We start from the raw sequence: 19,893 nt of genomic DNA, 5'->3' as shown, positions 1-19,893 counted from the left end.
TGCTCCACGAGCACGGTTTAAACCTAGGTATATGTGCGTTTTTGGGCGTTATATATAGAGTTTATGTATATTTATGAACTACGAAATGAAGTTATTGTACGCGTTCGCGTTTATGTGCATGTGCACTGGACTCTGAATGACATCACTCATTTTTCGATGCGCTGGCCGAGCCAGTTTATATATCTGTCATTCACAATGTTACATGATGGGTGGTGCCCACGGTGAGAGCTGACAAGTGTGACGTTTAGATGCGTCAGGTTTCTGAATCCGAAGATGGTCGGCTCGAGAAGCTCACTTATTAATGATGCACTTTGTGCAACGATATATATATTTATATATATATATATTTATTTATGTGTGTATATTTTGCATATATGCATATTTATATATGTATATTTTGACCTGACATATCACGGATCAAAAGAATCTAATTATATCATTGGTATTAAAATATCTTAATACATATATTAATTAGTGAACAACCTTAAAGAACATATGTTACTCTAATAGACTAGGAAATTATAATTATAATTATGAGTGTGTGTAAATATTTTTCTTTTCTCTATCTTTTTCTTTTTTTCTGTTCTTTACTACTTCATTTCTTCTCTTGCTTTTTTCTTCTTTTTTTATCTTTTCATAAAACTCACTCTTAAAAAAAAACATGTTAAATATTACGATATTTATATTGTTGCCTTTTTTCTATGTTGCTGACTGGTTATCTTGATGCTGCGCATTACGTCATATCAATAGAAGCTTATCATGACTGAGCGACGCATTTGACAATTCAAATATTAAGTATGCATTTTCAATTTAATTGATTTTCAAAGAAAACGGAGAAATAGAGTTAATACGTATATAATTTATAATTATATACATATATATATATATATATATACACAGTGTTCCAGAATTCGCGGACATGGAATGCACAACGTGATTGTCCGTGCCAAAAGAAACAACTTTTTTCTCAGCAAAAATATCGAGACATCAATAATTTTCCAGTTATAAGCAATTGAAAAAGACGGGTTTTTCGCAAACTAAACTTTGTAGAATTAAAAGATTAACACAATTATATTCTTCAATTAATTGTAGGTGGAGTTTACTTTACTAAATTTTTATGTAAGACTTAGTTACAGAGATGTATAATTGCAAAATTTGTAAATTAGCGAAAATAACTTTTTTCGACATTTTCACCGAGAAAAAAGTTGCTTCTTTTGGCACAGATAATAACGCTGTGCATTCCGTGTCCGCAAATTCTGAAACACCCTGTATATTTTGTATATATACACACACACACACACACACACACATACACACACACAAAATATACAGGGTGTTTCAGAATATATATATATATATATATATATATATATATATACAGAGTGTCCCGAAAATACCGGTAAATATTTGAATGGCAGGTTCTTTAGAACATTTTAAGACAAAAAGTTTAATACAAAAATGTCGAGGCTACAATAGTTTTCAAACTAGAAGCAATTATATCTCACGAATGATAGGGCTGAGATTTCGCGCTTTCAGGTGCGGCAAAATAATAAGTGATAAAAGTGCTCCTATAAATAGCGCTCTTTTCACGATATTATGAATATTATGTTAGCACTTGTTATTTTGCCGTACCTGAGAGCGCGAAATCTCAACCCTATCATTCGTGAAATATAATTGCTTCCAGTTTGAAAACTATTGTAGCCTCGACATTTTTGTATTCAACTGTTCGTCTTAAAATGTTCTAAAGAACCTGCCATTAAAATATTTACCGGCATTTTCGGGACACCCTGTATATATATATATATACAGGGTGGGTCATTTTAATCGAGGAAGTCGAATATCTCGAAAACCAAACCTGGGAGAGAAAAATGTTTCAGGCAAAAGTTGTTTGATTTCGAGGGGGCCATAAGATGGTACTATTGGTCTGACCTTGAAGAGTCATTTGAAGGTCACATGAACGTCATGTTTAATTTTTTAAATGGGACACCTTATATATTATTGCATATTCTTGTAGCTTATCTTGAGAGCTTTCCAAAACACTATAATCAAATGTTTTTTCATGAAGTACTTTTTGAGTTATAAGGCTTTTAAAGTTGAAATATTTTGACATAAAATATAAGATATCTTGTAAAATATTCATTTTTCGATTATCTTACCTTAATACTTTTATGCACAGAATAACAAGACAAATCAATTGGCGTAATTAAAACACATAGTTATCTTTAAGAAAAAATCTGAATTTGCAACTACAGTTACACATTTTTACTTTAACATAATTATGTGTTTTAATTACGCTAATTGATTTGTCTCGTTATTCTGTGCATAAAAGTATTAGAGTAAGATAATAAAAAAATGAATATTTTATGAGATATCTTGTATTTTATGTCAAAATACTGCAACTTTGAAGCCTTATAACTCAAAAAATACTTAATGAAAAATACTTTGTCATAAGTGTTTTGGAAAGCTCTCGAGATGAGCTACAAGAATATGTAAAAATATATAGGATGTTCCATTTAAAAAACTTGCAGTGATCTTCACGTGACCTTCAAATGACTTTTCAAAGTCAAACCAATGGTGCCATCTTATGGCCCCTTCGAAACCATACAACTTTTGTCTGAAACATTTTTCTCTCCCCGGGCTTGATTTTCGAGATATTCGACTGGATGGATTAAAATGGTCCACCCTGTATATATATATATATATATATATATATATATATATATATATTTATATATATATATATATTTATATATTTATATATACAGGGTGTCTGGTAATGATCGCCTCTCCTCTCTAGGACAGATAGAGCAGGTCCAACTGAACATAAAAGTCCTGTACCATTTTGCGATTTGCGCAATAATTTTTAAACTAATAATTAAAAACGCTCAGCGAACGATATTATATATTTATACAAAGTGTCCGGTAATAATCGCCCCAACTTTCTAGGGCTTATAGAGCAAGTCAAACTGAACATAAAAATCCTCTACCATTTTGCGATTTTCGCAATAATTATTAAAATATTAATTAAAAACGCTCAGCGTATGAGCGCGCGTATATAGTACTTAGCATATGCTGAGCGTTTTTAATTAATATTTTAATAATTATTGCGCAAATCGCAAAATGATAGAGAATTTTTATGTTCAGTTTGACCTGCTCTATCAGCCCTAGAGAGGTGAAGCAATTATTATCGGACACTTTGTATATAATATATATAATATCGTTCGCTGAACGTTTTTAATTAATAGTTTAATAATTATTGCGCAAATCGCAAAATGGTACAGAACTTTTATGTTCAGTTTGACTACTCTATCTGCCCTAGAGAGGTGAGGCGGTCATTACCGGACACCTTGTATATACATATATATATATATATATATATATATATATATATATATATATATATATATATATATACAAAATAAATGGCGCACGCTTATAATATTCTAGTGTAATAATTTGTTAATTACAATATAATAATATTATCTATTGATTGAATTGTTACATCTGCACTGCCCTGTTGCAGCAACGTTAGAATATATTCGAGATGTAATATGAGGTAGAGATCCAAGAAGATTAGCTCCTCTCAAAGTACCGGCAAAACCGTTTTTTCCTAAGAAACTGTGAGTACATTTATAAAGGCGAGTTTGAAGAATTAGCACATCATCGAGATCTTGTTCGCTGTAATATAATTATATTATATTTTAATTTAATGTAGAGTTAGACTACATTACAAATTTATATAATTTTTCTACATTATAATGCTTTTTATATTTATATTTCTTGAATATAATATAAAAAATATTTCATCTATATCTTAGATAAGAACGGAAAGTGACCCTCTTATCATATAGTTTTACAGCAGATCGAAAAAAGAAAGCAATATATTAAAAATTTGTCAATATATATATATTTATATGGTGAGTCAAGAAGAGAGGGAAATATTTTGATGGTATAAATTATTAATGGGTAAATAAATAAATTTATATTAATATGGTTATTATTCTTAGTAGTATTCAAGTTCGTATGAACATAGTTGTTATTCTCATTGTCAGTATTTTCGGAGATACAGCTGTTTGAATGTTGCGCGCATAATTTTTCCTAAACAATGGGCGGATTCAGCGGACTCAACAGCTTAATAGAACCAACAAAGTTCTAAAAGTAAGAACCAATCATGTTCGATTGCTACTAAGTAGCTAGTAAGTTGTTGAATCCGTTGAATCCGCCCAATGGATTGATCGAGATGCTCTGATTGATTGATCGCTACGTATTTGGACTTGACTTCGTAATATGGGGATGCACAATGGGCTAGGACTTCCTAAATGACAAAAAACCAAGTTGAAAATATTGATACAAGATCAAGAATTTCTTAAAATATTTTGTATATTTATTTTTCAAATTATTTATTAAAAGAGTAATTAATTTGTCTTTAACAGAAATAAAAAGCCAAAACAAAAAAATTATATAAAACTAATATTTTTAACTTCCTTTCATAGCTTTTTTTGGGAAAGGATGATGTTTTTGAATTCTGTAGGATGTCTTTCAAACTTGTGCTTTTTTGCGCTTTCTTCTTTATTAAAAGATTTTTTTAATTAAATATAGAATGTCCCGTTTTAAACAATTACTTCTTTCAAATATTTTTTGTTTTCAATTTTAGAAAAAAAAATGTATTAAACAAAAATCTTAGTAAAAAATGATTAGTTAAAAAGCATCTATTCGACCTCTATTCAACACATTTAACATATGTATAATAAACGTCTATTCGACGTTTTTTCGACTGTCATTTCTCACTGAAGTTATAAGATTTCAACAGGGCTATATGATTATGGTATTGATTCATTCATGAGTGGCGCCACTGTCGATATTTTTAAAGGCATCATTTTTTAAAAATAAAATTATATATACATATAAAAATTTTAAGCTTTACTAAAAAATTAATAATTTTTGAGATATTTTATATTTTATGTCAAAATATATGTCAAAATATACCGAAATAAAGTATAAACTATTTCGAAAAGTATTAATTTTTTAAATAACATTAGCTTAGTATTTTTTCATAAATATACTTGACTCTATTTTAGTGTGCTTATCCTTTCTATTTATTTCATGAATGGATTGCATTGTTTTATATTCTATCTTTTTTCTGTCACGATTGCTTGCAAGTCATCATCAAAATAAACTGTCATTGAAAACATGAAAGAATTACTAAGAAAATTACTAATTAGAATTATTATTATTTACTCTTTATTTGTTAAAAGTACTAAATTTACTACTAACAATAACATTAAAATTCAAAATTAATTAAAAATACTTGATTAAAATATTATATTTTAACTACATTTAAAAACAAGTTACACGAACACAGACACACATGCGTTTATGCATACGTTCTTTGTACGTATAATATGTGTATAATATATAAAATAAAAAATGTAGAGATATATTCAAAATAGCAGATATAAAAAAGCTTGCGTATGTATTTTTACCAAATTTCAAAGAAATGATTGTATCCGCCACATTGAATCCACTATTTTGAATTGTGAAAATCATATTTAAAATCAGTATCTTCAAAAACCTCTTTATAAGCATTTCCATATCAGTGCAAAAATTAATCTTTCAGTTTTATAATTTTGACACAACATGGTGAATCTTCAGCCTATTGTCAGGTGGTCGAAAACGAACGCTTACCGAACAAAGTATGCGAAAAGAATTAATTGCTCGTATTTTGGATGTTGCTACTTATATAAAAGAAGAGAAATAACATGCCATTTTAGGATACGAGTTGTACAGTGTATGGACATTCATGGTTCAATTTTTAAACATTTGTTGTGAACGTAACATATGTGTATCACTCATTTATCATTGAAATATTTAAACAAAATTCAAACAGTATCTCCGAAACTACTAATTGTAAAAATAATAACCATGTTCACATAAACTTTTTTATTTACTAATGATTCATATATATATAAGGTGGTACATTTAAGTTAACTCAAGGTAATACTCGAAAACATGAGACTTAAGAAAAAATGTTTCAAATAAAAGTTATATAGTTTCGAGAGGGACATAAGATGATGCCACTGATTTGACCTTGAATATTGGTTTGAAGGTCACATAAAGGTCACCTTTAGTACCGCTCGTTGAAAATTTATATTTTTTTCTTTAAGACAACTATGTGTTTTCTTTACACCAATTGATTCATTTCATTATTCTGTGCATAAGTATTAAGATAAGATTACCGAAAACTGAATGTAACTTTTGAGCCATAACTCGACAAGTACTTAATGAAAAAATACTTTATTATAGTGTTTTAAAAAGCTCTCGAGGTAAGCTACAAGAATGTACAATGAAAAATGGGGGTTTCATTTAAGAAATTAAAAGTGACATTTATGTGACCTTCAAACAATTATTCAAAATCAAATCAATAACATCAACTTATGTCCCCCTCGAAACCATACAATTTTTATTTGAAATATTTTTTTCTAATGTCCCATATTTTTGAGTTATTACCTTGTGTCAATTTAAATGAATCACTTTGTATATATGAGATATGGTTATTTAAAAACAGGACTGATAATTTGTACAATTTATTTATTGCCTTCTTCAATATACTCTTCATAATTATGTACATACTACTGCGTACGTATTTTCCTTTGTTCAAAATAATGATTCATATCATCAACTGTCAGATCTTTTAACAGTGTTTCACCCCCTCCATTAACTTAAATTCCTTTATAAGGTAAAAATCGTGACAGCCGAAGACATAAATCACTGTTTCGAACAATGGAAAATACGTATGTAGTGTGTAGATGAAAATGAAGAATATTGTTGAAAATAATATATAAATTGTAAAATTTTATATAAATTGCAAATAAATAGCAAAATAATAACAAATAAATAGCAAATTAGCAAAAATCGAGCAAAATCCGCAGCCTTAATTCATTTTCTTACTGCTACGTGACGTGCTATTTGCAATCTATATCCATATTCAAATTTTTCTCATAAAAAAATATCAAATGCGGCTATAATACAATTGTAACGTTTATTTCTATCAGTTTAATGTTTGATATAATCTCTTCATATGAGGAATTCATGTCTATCAAACTGATTTTTTGGAAAATCGGACAGATAAATATGTCCAAATGGATGAAAAAAAGTCATCTATTTATATTTAAAAAATAAAATAAGAGTTTAAGTATGAACTATAAAATGTTCAATTTGTTTTATCTAAATTACATTTTAAAATCATATATAAATACTGTAATTTAAAAACATCAGAAAATAACGTCTCATGAATGCAATATAGATGTCGTTTTCAAGTCTCATAAATTGACCTAAATTAAAATGTCTAAGCATTAAATTTACATCGAGAAATTCATTTAAATATACCATTTTGTGAATGATTAAAAGTTGCAAATTCTGCTCGGTTCTGCCAATCTACCGTCAGATTGCACGCGCGCAGATTTTACTCGCTTTCCATTGACATCAAATCATGTTAGCAAATCCTGTTCGGTTTCTGCTAGCAGATCATAAGCCTAATGTGGACATAATATATGCCAATTTGCTAATAACTTTTGCATAAATCTGCTGCCAATCTGCTGGCATATTGTGCACGCTTTGTTTACTAGATATATATGTATATATATATATATATAAATGTATATGTGTATGTATATGTATATGTAATGTATACCTTGCTGCAGCCAAAAACTTTTGAAAGAGTTTATTAGAAACAGTACGAGGCCGGTCTACCGTGTCTTCATAAAGATCCGTTTCTCTATTATATAGATGCAAGAAATCGGAAAGTTGTTTTGCAGTAATGGCAGCTCGGTCTTTGTTACTCAATTTATTACACGGCAACTACGGAAAATATTATTAATTTAAATATTAAAATTATTAATATAATATAAATTATCCAAAGTTAGTGTGTTTCTCATTTATAACATAAAAATATTATATTAACAGATTATGATAACTTGATACGTGTGTTCGTTCATGCATGTGTGTATACAGGCTGATAGTGAGTCATCACATTTTATCATTTCTAATAAATTTTAATATATTTTCTAACAAAGAAATTAGATTTTTCAAAAATTTCAAATTTCTCAAACTTTTCCTTTCATTTTTCTTAATTTTCGAAAATTTCAATATATCTAAAAATTAAAGTGCATTTAATGGCAAATTAAACCATATAACGTTACTATTTTAATTTTTGTTATTGGTTAAACTTTAAAATTTTCAAAAATTAAGGAGGGTAAAAAAATTTTTTAAATTTAACGTTTTTGAAAAATCTAATTACATCGTTATAAAGTAAAGAACCATAAATAAAACTTGTTTTGAAACTTTTCATATTTCTTAATGTTTTAATGATATTCATTCAAAAATTTAAAAACCGTTTTTTTTTAAAGTAGATGTTTCAATTCTTAAGTGTACAATTAATTACTTATTTAAAAAATACTGTCTTTTATTATGTAAGGTGTCCCAAATCGCTCCTTTTAAAATGAAGAGAAGTCTTTTATCAATCTAAAAAATTTTGATAAATAAATCGGGTAGACTTTATCAAATGGCGATATTTTCAACTTCCGGTACCGGCCGGAAATGGGTTACCCAATTGAATTTTTTAAAATGATAAATGGCACTTTTTATTGTCAGATTCAAATTATATGCAACTAAACTACTTTTTACTAAAATTATATTAATAAGTTTTTATCTAAATATTATATATACAAACATGTAAATGTTATTCTTTAATGATATGGAATGGTCTATGTTAGACATGAAAATAAATAATGACGAAATGTCATTTATTCGATATACTTGATATATTATTTTAGAACATCATAATTTCTCAAAGACAATTGACAAGTAAACCACTGCTTAAATTCCTTAAAGTCATTTCCTCAGAATATTAAAATCAAAATGAAGATTATCCAAAATGTGCTTGATGCTTTTTCAAAGATAATTAATAAATTTTTATTTTGACCTTAATTTTAAGCCTCACAAAGATTAACAAAGGTCATTAATCGTAGTCAATTGTCCTTGAAAAGTTATGACATCTTAAAATAATATATTAAATATATTAAATATATAACACTTATTTATCATCACATACATTTATATTTAACATATTTATAACATTAAAGAAACACACGCACACTTAAATACATACATATCAAAAACATGCAAATGCAATTATAAGACTAATTGATAAAAGCTAATATAATTTCTATTATCAACTATTAAAATGTCTTATAGAATAAATTTACCTAAAATATAGCAGAATATCAACAATTAAATACATACTGTAAATAGAAATGGTGTTCTCAAATTGCATGACGAATGTTGAAGAAACTTCATAATAAGATCACAACATGCTGGATCTGCATTAGGTTGTGATATTTTTCGTAATATGTAGCTTAAATATAAACCAAAAGCTTTCCTCGCTTCACCAGGACTGAAATATTGTTTGATCTAATATTTTTACATATCATATATTTCAGAAGAAAAAGATAACAATGCAGATAAAAATCAATTACAAAGTAGTTAGTCAATGTACAAAATAGTTAAATAATTGATATTTGTTACATAAATTTTGATAACAAACCTTAGTTTGTTGCCTTCTTGCATTGACTGTATTACTTGGTTTTTATATTTGTGCATATCTATACCCAAATTTTCTTTGTTATTCCTTCTGTCCAAAGTTTGTTTGTGACCTTTTACCAATGCTCTTTCGTATCTTTCATATCTATAATTAAATACTCAAATTTATTAACTTTTACAAAATATTTATAGTTTTATATATATATATATATATATATATATATATACACACATACAGGGTGACCCATTTTAATGCACCACCCCCAAAAACTTTTTTATTTTTGATTGTAGAAAAAAATACTTCAGACAAAAGTTGTTTGGTTCGAAGGGGGCCATAAAATGGTACCAATAGTTTGACCTTGGATAGTCATTTGAAGCTCACGTGAAGGTCACCTTTAATTTCTTAAATGGAACCTATTATTTTTCATTGCATATTCTTGTAGTTTACCTCGAGAGCTTTCCAAAACACTTATGATAGGGTTTTTCATTAAGTATTTTTTGAGTTATGAGACTTGAAAGTTGCAATATTTTGACATAAAATACAAGATATCTCGTAAAATATTCATTTTTCGATTATCTTACCCTAATACTTTTATGCACAGAATAATGAGACAAATCAATTGGCGCAATTAAAACACATAATTATGTTAAAGTAAAAATGTGTAACTGCTAGTTGCAAATTCAGATTTTTTCTTAAAGATAACTATATGTGTTTTCTTTACACTTTGATTCGTCTCATTATTCTGTGCATGAAAGTATTAAGGTAAGATTGCCGAAAACTGAATGTTTTACAAGATATTTTGTATTTTGAAATAAAATGTTGAAACTTTCAAGTCTCATAACTCAAAAAGTATTTAATGAAAAAACATTTCATTATAGTGTTTTGGAAAGCTCTCGAGATAATATGCAATACAAGAATATGCAATAATATATAGGGTGTTCCATTTAAAAAAAATCAACGTGACCTTCACATGACCTTTAAATGAAAATTCAAGGTAAAACCAATGACACCATCTTATGTATCCCTCGAAACCATGCAACTTTTGTCTGAAAGATTTTTTTCTAAAATACTCTGTTTCCGAGATAAAAGGGGTGTACGGGTGGTCTGTGGCACCTCTGTGTGTGTGTGTGTGTGTGTGTGTGTGTGTGTGTGTGTGTGTGTGTGTGTGTGTGTGTGTGTGTGTGTGTGTGTGTGTGTGTGTGTGTGTGTGTGTGTGTGTGTGTGTGTGTGTGTGTGTGTGTGTGTGTGTGTGTGTGTGCGCGCGCGCGCGCGTGCGCGTGTATATATGTAAAATTATATATATATATATATATAATGAAAAAATGCTATTATAAACATAAAAAATATTTATAATACAACTTACCTGGATAACCTGTCTAATGTTATCTCTGGAATAACGTAACCAGTATTGCGATTAGCAATAGGAAATAATTGTTCATGTAACATTAAATTATGATTTACATTAATATGTTGCGGTAATCTCCTTGGGCCAAGCGGATCCGATATCATTGGTATACCTGTAATTGGATCTAAGGCATAGAATTATAAATAAGTTAATTTGTAAGGCACATACATGGTTTGATTTTAAGAAAAGCCATAATTTTTTTTTATTTAAGCTTCAAATAATTATTTAACAAAAAATTATACTTACCCAAATATTGCGAGTAAAGTTCCCAAGATTTTGGACTTGGAAATATTCTAACAAATCCACCTCTTCTCTCGAATTGTGCTTTTGCAGACGTTACTATTCGTTGTTGCTCTAAGCTTAGACCTTTATTTTTATTACTCCTATTAATATTCTTTTTTTCCTGAGGTAATGTTTCTGCAGACTGTACTCTTCTATACTAAAACAAACAAAAATAATAATCTGCTTAATCTATTTATCATCCCTTAATTCAATGCTCTATAACCCGCCAGTTCCTAATTTCCATATTTTATAAAATAAAGAAAAAAATAGACTATTTAGTAATTAAATTTAATATAATGATTGAATTTAATATTTGCTTAGTATTTCATTTATCTTTTTTTCATCAAACATTTTATGTTTATCTTCTTCGTATTTAAATAAAATATTTGTTTTTATTTTTTGCTAATTAAGAATAAAAAATCCATTAGAATCGTTTTCCTTTTGCTATATTTATAATCTAAATGTAAGTAAAAAATATTGTATAACTTTGAAGTTAGTATAAAATTGAATATTTAATGTTTAAAGTTTATATTTTGTACAGATATAAAGGGTAAAAAGTTTTCTTTATAAAATAAGTATAATTTTTAGAAAAAATATGAAAAAATAACTTACACTAATTTTTTTATTGGAATTAAGGCCAGCACGATTTAAACTTTGGGAACGTAGAATTGGATCAACAGCAGGTATACCGACAAGAGTAAACAAATCTGCTATTAAAGCTGACTTAAGTCTAACATCTAATGGTGAATCACATCCCAATGAAGGCGTTAAATTTACTTCCAGTAACCACGGCTTCAGCGTATCATCGATTAGTATATCAAAGCCAAATAATTCTAGAATGAAAACAATATATCTATGTATGTAAATAATAAACACGCACGCACGCACACACACATTATATACAGGGTGGGCCATTTTAAACAGTACGGTTAATTGTGTCGTAAACTAAGCGAAATATCGAAAAATGTTTCAGACAAAAGTTTTAGGATTTCGAGGGGGCCATAAGATGGTACCATTGGACCTTCGATAGTCACTTGAAGGTCACTTAAAGGTCATCTTTAATTTCCTAAATGGAACCTACTATTTTTCTTATAGTTATCTTTAAGAAAAAAATCTGAATTTGCAACTAGCAGTTACACATTTTTACTTTAACATAATTATGTGTTTTAATTACGCCAATTGATTCGTCTCATTATTCTGTGCATAAATATATTAGGGTAAGATAATCGAAAAATGAATATTTTACGAGATATCTTGTATTTCATGTCAAAATATTGCAACTTTGAAGCCTTATAACTCGAAAAGTATTTAATGAAAAAATATTTTATTATAGTGTTTTGAAAAGCTTTTGAAGTAAACTACAAGAATATGTAATGAAAAATAATAAGTTCTATTTAAGAAATTAAAGATGACCTTTATGTAACTTTCAAGTGACTATCCAAGGTCAAACCAATGGTACCATTTTATGGCCCCCTCGAAACCATACAACTTTTGTCTGAAATATTTTTCGATGTTTCGCTTAGTTTACGAGAAAATTGACCGTAATGTTTAAAATGGCCCACCCTGTATATATATATATATATATATATATATATATATACATACATATATATATATATATATATACATACATATATATATATATATATATATATTATATAAAAAATAATTACATTTTTACTTGTATGTATTTGTGTTTATATACAGGATGTCCAAAGGTCATGCACCATCTGTTAATGACGAGTTCTTGGGATCGTTTGGAGATTTTTATTAACGAAATTATCCTCAGCAAAAATATCAATAAAAAAAGGACTTTTTAACTAAACTTTCCGGAATTACAAAGTTAACGCATCTTGTAATTAATTTGACATAGAGTTTACTTTCATACAATTTTAAGACCACTAGTTACAATATATGGCAAGTATTGGCAATTTGTAATGATAAAAAAAAAGGTAAATTTCTTTTCGACATTTTTGCTGAAAAAGAATTGTTTTTAAATGATTTCAGAAATTTGTAGCAGATAGTGCAATGACTCTATATAACATCTTATATGTAGGGAAAATTAATTATAGTAATTTAAAAAGTGCTTATCATAAAATAATTATTTGTTAATTTTACATATTAAAAATGATTTTCTAGTTTTATCTGTGTATAATGAAATATATTTAATTTTATTATATTTATACATATTATAATATATTAATAAAACCTATAATTTGTATATTTATTAGAAAAGTCAATTATTACCAAAACATGTATCAGGATGTTTCACGAATTGTTTTAAACCACTGACAATTCCAGATGCAGTAGCAAGGATTGATTTTATAATAATATCTTCTATTCGCTGCATTAGCGATTCTGTGTCTTGACCCATTGAACGTAAGTGTCTGAGCAATGCCGACAATGTCCACTTGTGTCCTACATTTTCAGCGTCAGGATCTTCACTCCTAATCACATTAGACCCTCTCTATACATACCTTTTTTATAGCAATTTTCCTATTCATATCATTTTAGTCATTTTTTTTATTTTTTTAATTCTACTTTATTTTTATCTTTTTTCTCTTTCTATTCCATTTTTTAATTACGCTTTTTCATACTTTTGTCTTTCCTCTTATTTTATCTCTTTTGGTTTTCCTTTTTTCCTATTATTTTCATTACTATTTTGCTAATTGTGTGAATTTTAATATTTTAGGGAAATAGTAAGTTTGGTGGTATTATTATTTATGTTATAACTGAGGCAATTATTTCAAAATTTTAAGGTAGAATAAAATCAAGTAAAAGTATCAATAGTTTGTTTTTATAAGCAATCTTTACCGTAAAGTTTTCTCAAAATTTAATAACTTTAATATTGGCACTTAACTAATTTACACTATTGTTTTAAGTTATCTTTCATCACAAATAATTTTATCTTAATACTCTGTCTATATTTGTTTTAACTTACTTTACATAATCCACGTGAAATTTATTTATACTGTAGTTGCAAAGATGCATGCAAGGATTCCAAATGTACTGATTTCCTCCATCGTATTTAACAGCTGCAAATCTCACTAAACCTTCCTCGTATAAATAAATAAGCAGAGGATCGTAATTCGTCACAGCTACGTAGAGACGCAAATCACACTTGTGTCCATCAACTAAAAGCGGATTATTTATGTATTGTGCCACGATGACTGATTCATCTGTCAGGATCTTCTCAGGCTATAACAGAATAATAAACAATTAGACAAATGAGTACCAATGCATTTAGATGTATCAAATTTAAAACTGAAATTATGTTCTTTCGGCAAAACTGCCGAAAACGAGACTCCACTACTGTAAATTGTGATATTTTCCAAACTTCTTTTTGTAATGAGTTTTCAATAAACAATAAACAGTTAAAATTTTGTAGAAACTACTCAGTATAATAATCGTGATAATATCAAGGGGAGTTGTAACGAGAACAATGTAACGAGATCCTCTTTTTTGGCAGTTTTACATTCCCTGTTTTTGCCCCCCCCCCTCTCTCTCTCTCTCTCTCTCTCTCTCTCTTTTCTGTAAAATAAGTAATGTAAGTAATTTCAGAATATTTACTCAAATCTCGTAAAAAACAAGTTCTTGAAAATTCCTAATTTTCAAGAACATATTTTTATTTAAAAATCAAGATCCAAAGAAAATTTTTTTAGAGATTTCTAAGTAAAATAAGTTTGTTATTATGTACGTTTTCTGGTATTTTTCACTTATATGTATATACAAAAGAAAAATAAACAGATATTTAAGTTTCAAGTGATAGATTTAAAAATATAGTAAAAAATTGAACAGCTTTCATAAAATAAACATTTTTCACTTGCATAACATTTTCTTATTTCTTTCATCACTAAAAGTTACAACAAATAATATGTGCTACATATTTTCAATATTTTGTTACAAGATATTGAATATATAAACAGAGATAAATATATTCATAATATATTTTAAACATATATAATTTACAACTCGACTAATTTAATCGGTGAATTGCCTGTTGCTTAACTTCTTGAAATTATTGTTTATAATATAAAAATTAAATTATCAAAAAGATTTTTTTCTTAATTCTTTGAGTTTCAATAACATTTCACGAGAATTTCCTTATTTTTTCCAAATAGATACTTGGATTTGATGTATAAAAAATTTCTGAAAAATCTAGAGTCTCTATATTTTTTCAGATAGATACTTTGGATTTGAAATCAAGCACGTATTTATGTATGTATAAATGTATTAATGTATATAAGTAATTAAAACTTTCAAGAAATCGCATTATTATAATACAAAGAACGTGAATAAATTTAACAATTTAAATAAACGGTGTCCAAAATTTCGTGTCCATTTGTAACATGTCCAATTGTATTGTGCGCAACAATGCACCGCCCCTATTCTAGATTACTAGCACCTCGGTAATGGAGGCACGCACACAAGCAAGCACTATATGAGAAAGTGCATGGATACAGTTCTCTTAATGAGTGCCTCTATCAACGAGGTGTAACACCTAGAATTGGCATCACTGATTATTACTAATAAACCTTCTTTTCTCCCTTCCCCTTCTTGTCAAAAAACTCACACAGACGCATTAAATATATTTTATCGAAGCAGTGCAGGAATTACAAGAATTTCTAGAAAACACAAAACTGAAAATAATTTCCTTTTTGGTTAAGCGAATAAATTGGAGTTTTATTCCGTCACAAACACTTCATTTTGAAAATTCATTTTATAGTCTTGACTATTGTTTCTTTCATATTTGAAGGAAACTACATTCAAGATTATGAAGAAATATTTTTATATAATTACACAGGGAAAGACTTTTTGCTTTTGATGAGTATAACGCTAATTACAAAGAAGCTATATTAAATTCGCGATCTTTGACAAACTCCATTAACAAACAATCCTTTTGACTTTAATGATTTTACATCTTCTCATGTTCTTATAGACAACTCACTGTTCAGTCTGTTTAATTGAATTATCTCGACATTCCTCTGAGTAATTATTTGTCTAATTGGCAGTATTTGCAGAAATTTTGCCAGTTCTTATGTGGCCGGCCACAAGAATATTTACAAAAATTGCAGAAAATGAATAAATGGACTACTCAGGAACCAACATCAAACACACTTGTTTTACTCATCGAAGAAAACATGCCATCTTTGCAGTGGCCCTTGGATCCACTTATTCTGGTCCCAAATAACCAAGCATGATCAATTATATTAATTAATCATATTGCTATCATGTTGATTAATATGATTAATCATGTTGTTATGTTTCCAACAAAACAACAATCTCACAGATAGTTGGGTACCTGTGGCGTAGACAGTTGAGTCTGAATAAGGACGATAAAGACGCAGACAGGCTCTTTTAAGATATCAGTAAAGATATGTCTATTATACAAAGTGTCCCCGAATTAGCGGATCAACTCTCGTGGGTAGATAGAGCGTGTTAAACTGAAGAGAAAAGTCTTATATCAATTTGCTAAATTCGCAATAATTAATGAGATATAAATTAATAAAAATCGACCAATCCGTGCCAGTATAAGCACGCGGCGCGAAGAAACCTCCCAGTTGTTACTTGATACTAGGTACGCGGCAAGACATATAAACGCAGCGCGCACTGTACGTGTCTCTTTCAGTACGTCCTTTGTACATCCTTTGTAGAATGCTCCGTCTACTGTCTCGCCGCGCGTCTAGTATCAAGTAACAACTGGAAGGTTTTTTCGCGCCGCGCGCTTATACTGGCACGGATTGGCCGATTTTTATTAATTTTTATATCTCATTAATTATTGTGAATTTAGCAAAATGATATAAAATATTTCTCTTCAGTTTAACACGCTCTATTTACTCACGAGAGTTGATCCGCTAATTCGGGGATACCCTGTATAATATAGGCATATCTTCTTTACTGATATCTTGAAATGTAATGTATAAGTATATTTGGTCGTATGTACGTGCTTACGTACGTGCGTAAATTCAATGATTATATTATGTGCGGTCTAATGACCACTACACAAACGTCTGCAATCGACAATATGTCGAATAAGAATTCATGCATACATCTTGCAGATTTAGAAGGTTCTCTTGCGAAATTTTTCTGAAATTTTGAGCGCTTGGAGCTTCCGCCACGCATGAACCGCACAAACCTTTGCCGCTAGATGGCGGAGTTTCATGTAAGAAGAATTAAATTTCGCTTATATTTTGATATATAAAACGACGCAACGAGATTTTTGGGAACAGTTTCAGCTGTTCAGAGCCAAGTTGATACAATACATCAGGCAGTTAGAGCCACATTATAGCCGACCTAACAACACGACAGATTACATTATACTATGAAAGATTAGTTAACACGAGACAACCATATCAGCCTTATTACACAGGATGTATTAAATTTATTAGAGCACGCAAGGCGCAGCTTGCCACTTTTCACCCCACGCCATAGGAGAAATCTCCCAGGCACAACGAATTATAGTGCCACTTCTATGTTATCGACCCGCATTGCTCGCAAAATCGATTCACAGATATTGGATAGCTTCTCATATACAAATACGTATACATTTTGTCGATGATACATGATACTTGTCATGTTTTTCTACAGTCATATTTATTCATCCACCTCATAAAAATGTTATGATATGTAAAATGGAAGATATTGGAATATGTTATTAAGACTCTCGAGTACTCGCTGCGAAACTTCGATGTCGACATATAGTTCTGTCTCTTTCTCTTTTTTGGGAAATTTGTCAGAAGCGAAAAATGACAGCCCAATTTATGTTGCAACCTACGTCGTAATTATTTGCTTTTTGCTAGTGTTGTGATGTGCAATGTATTTATGAAACTTGTGAAAATATGCGGCTGCCAAGCTGTGTAAGGAATAAACTGTGTAAAGTAACATTTTCCTCTCCTTTCGACGGTTAGTTAATATTATCTTAGAAAAAATAGTAGTTTGTCATCTTACTTATTTCGTTATTTTACTTTTTTTTTCCCTACTCTAAAAAATATTGGATCTAGCGTTAAAAAAAAAGTAAATTCTACCAAGTCTTCCATTATTGAGGATATAGTTTAATAGGGCTATTTTTATTAATTAATGCTAACTATGAATTAAATAATCTGCTGATGCATCGTAAAAGTAGTGTATTTAAAGTCAAATTTTAAGTCAAATCGTGTGTTTTCCTACATTTCAAGAGTTCATTTCGGACTCAATTTACAGTTATTTATCAATTGTCAGGAGAAAGGATTACCAGTCGTACATTTTTACAGGTGTGCTGAAGAGATTGGTAGTATATTTCGTTGAAATATGTTTTTATTTACATGTCAGTCGCAACATAAATCAGGGTATCATTTCTTGCTATTTCTCGCTTATGACGTCACGGTTTCAATATGGCCGCGGCGACTACTCGGAAGCCTTAAATGAATTTTTAAATACACTATACTGTAATTTCGTAAAGATAGTGAAAATAGTTACTATAATTATATGTTGTATTCCTTTTGAACAAACAACAAAAAATTACATATGGATCCAAAACACATTTTTAATTATATATCACGTACTTTCCTTGGCAGATTAAACTTTCAACTACAAGAAATTACTTATTATTATCAAAAGACATCAATTAGTTGAACATCGGTTAGTTAATATTATCTTAGAAAAAATAGTAGTTTGTCATCTTATCTATTTCGTTATTTTACTTTTTTTTCCCTACTCTAAAAAATATTGGGTCTAGCATTAAAAAAAGTCAATTCTACCAAGACTCCCATTATTGAGGATATAGTTTAATAGGGCTATTTTTATTAATTAATGCTAACTATGAATTAAATAATCTGCTGATGCATCATAAGAGTAGTGTATTTAAGACAATAAAAAGGCGTTATAAAAATTGCTGTAAGTGTATTCTTACATTATTAACAATGTAAATACCACGGCCTCGTGAACTGGCTTTAGGCTTAACAATCCATAGTCCTCTATATCTGAAATGCGCTGAAATTAATTCTTTAGCTTCAGTAGGCAGTAGAAAAGTCTGAGGTATAAAATCGAGGTGTCGAAATCCTTTACTCCTCTGCATAGCTTCGATGTTTTTGTAAAGACGGTCTTTACGGGTAATTTCGTAAGATCTAAAAAATAGATTTTTAAAATAAAGTTAAGAAACATAAGTTAATATTTACTTATTCAGGTGTTATGAAGATTAAATATATTTTTGAATATTTCAAAATTTAAGTATATTTTTAAATCAGTATGTTATTAAGTAAATATTTTTGAAAATTTATATATTTGAATATATTTGAATTTTATTTAAATATTTGATTCTAAATATTTGATTTAAATATATTCTCTGAATATTTAAATTGTTCTGAAAATTTATTTCGTTAAAATTGTTTGACAAATCTTTATACATATTTTTTCCTGTTATTTAATTATTTAATAATTATTTAATTGTATTAATGTTATTTAATAATTAATAATTATTTCCTATTTAAGAAAGCTGTTTCTTAATCATATTTTTTCTTACCTAGGAAAATGATTCACTTTTTGATAAGGCATTAAATTTCGCAAAACATCTGGTTTGGGATGATTTCCCATCCATAATATATTAAAATCCATTTCATTCATAGGCACCTGA

At 28.7% G+C, this 19,893-nt stretch overlaps 1 protein-coding gene across 4 annotated transcripts in view; it reads right to left on the bottom strand.

Moving 5' to 3' along the window:
- Positions 1-3,370: 3,370 nt before the first annotated feature.
- The window catches only part of LOC140675663 (tubulin polyglutamylase TTLL5-like), a 59,219-nt gene continuing 42,696 nt past the window's right edge, over positions 3,371-19,893 (bottom strand). The window contains exons 5-15 of one of the 4 annotated variants that reach the window (XM_072910272.1): positions 19,783-19,889; positions 19,174-19,387; positions 14,227-14,483; positions 13,533-13,732; positions 11,898-12,118; positions 11,250-11,442; positions 10,962-11,115; positions 9,602-9,742; positions 9,301-9,451; positions 7,691-7,857; positions 3,371-3,678 (exon numbers count right to left, since the gene is read on the bottom strand). In XM_072910272.1, the coding sequence (XP_072766373.1) occupies positions 3,480-3,678; positions 7,691-7,857; positions 9,301-9,451; positions 9,602-9,742; positions 10,962-11,115; positions 11,250-11,442; positions 11,898-12,118; positions 13,533-13,732; positions 14,227-14,483; positions 19,174-19,387; positions 19,783-19,889 (2,004 nt within the window). In that variant the 3' untranslated portion in view covers positions 3,371-3,479. Of the gene's footprint in view, positions 3,679-7,690; positions 7,858-9,300; positions 9,469-9,601; positions 9,743-10,961; positions 11,128-11,249; positions 11,443-11,897; positions 12,139-13,532; positions 13,733-14,226; positions 14,484-19,173; positions 19,388-19,782; positions 19,890-19,893 lie in introns of those variants that run through there. The other 3 variants (XM_072910271.1, XM_072910273.1, XR_012048425.1) reach the window with 3 other exon arrangements.

This window comes from Anoplolepis gracilipes, unplaced genomic scaffold (genome assembly GCF_047496725.1).
Source record: "Anoplolepis gracilipes unplaced genomic scaffold, ASM4749672v1 Contig20, whole genome shotgun sequence".
Taxonomy (NCBI): Eukaryota; Metazoa; Arthropoda; class Insecta; order Hymenoptera; family Formicidae; genus Anoplolepis; species Anoplolepis gracilipes.
The sequence above is the reverse complement of the archived record's forward strand: the minus strand, read 5'-3'. Positions and strand labels throughout refer to the sequence as shown.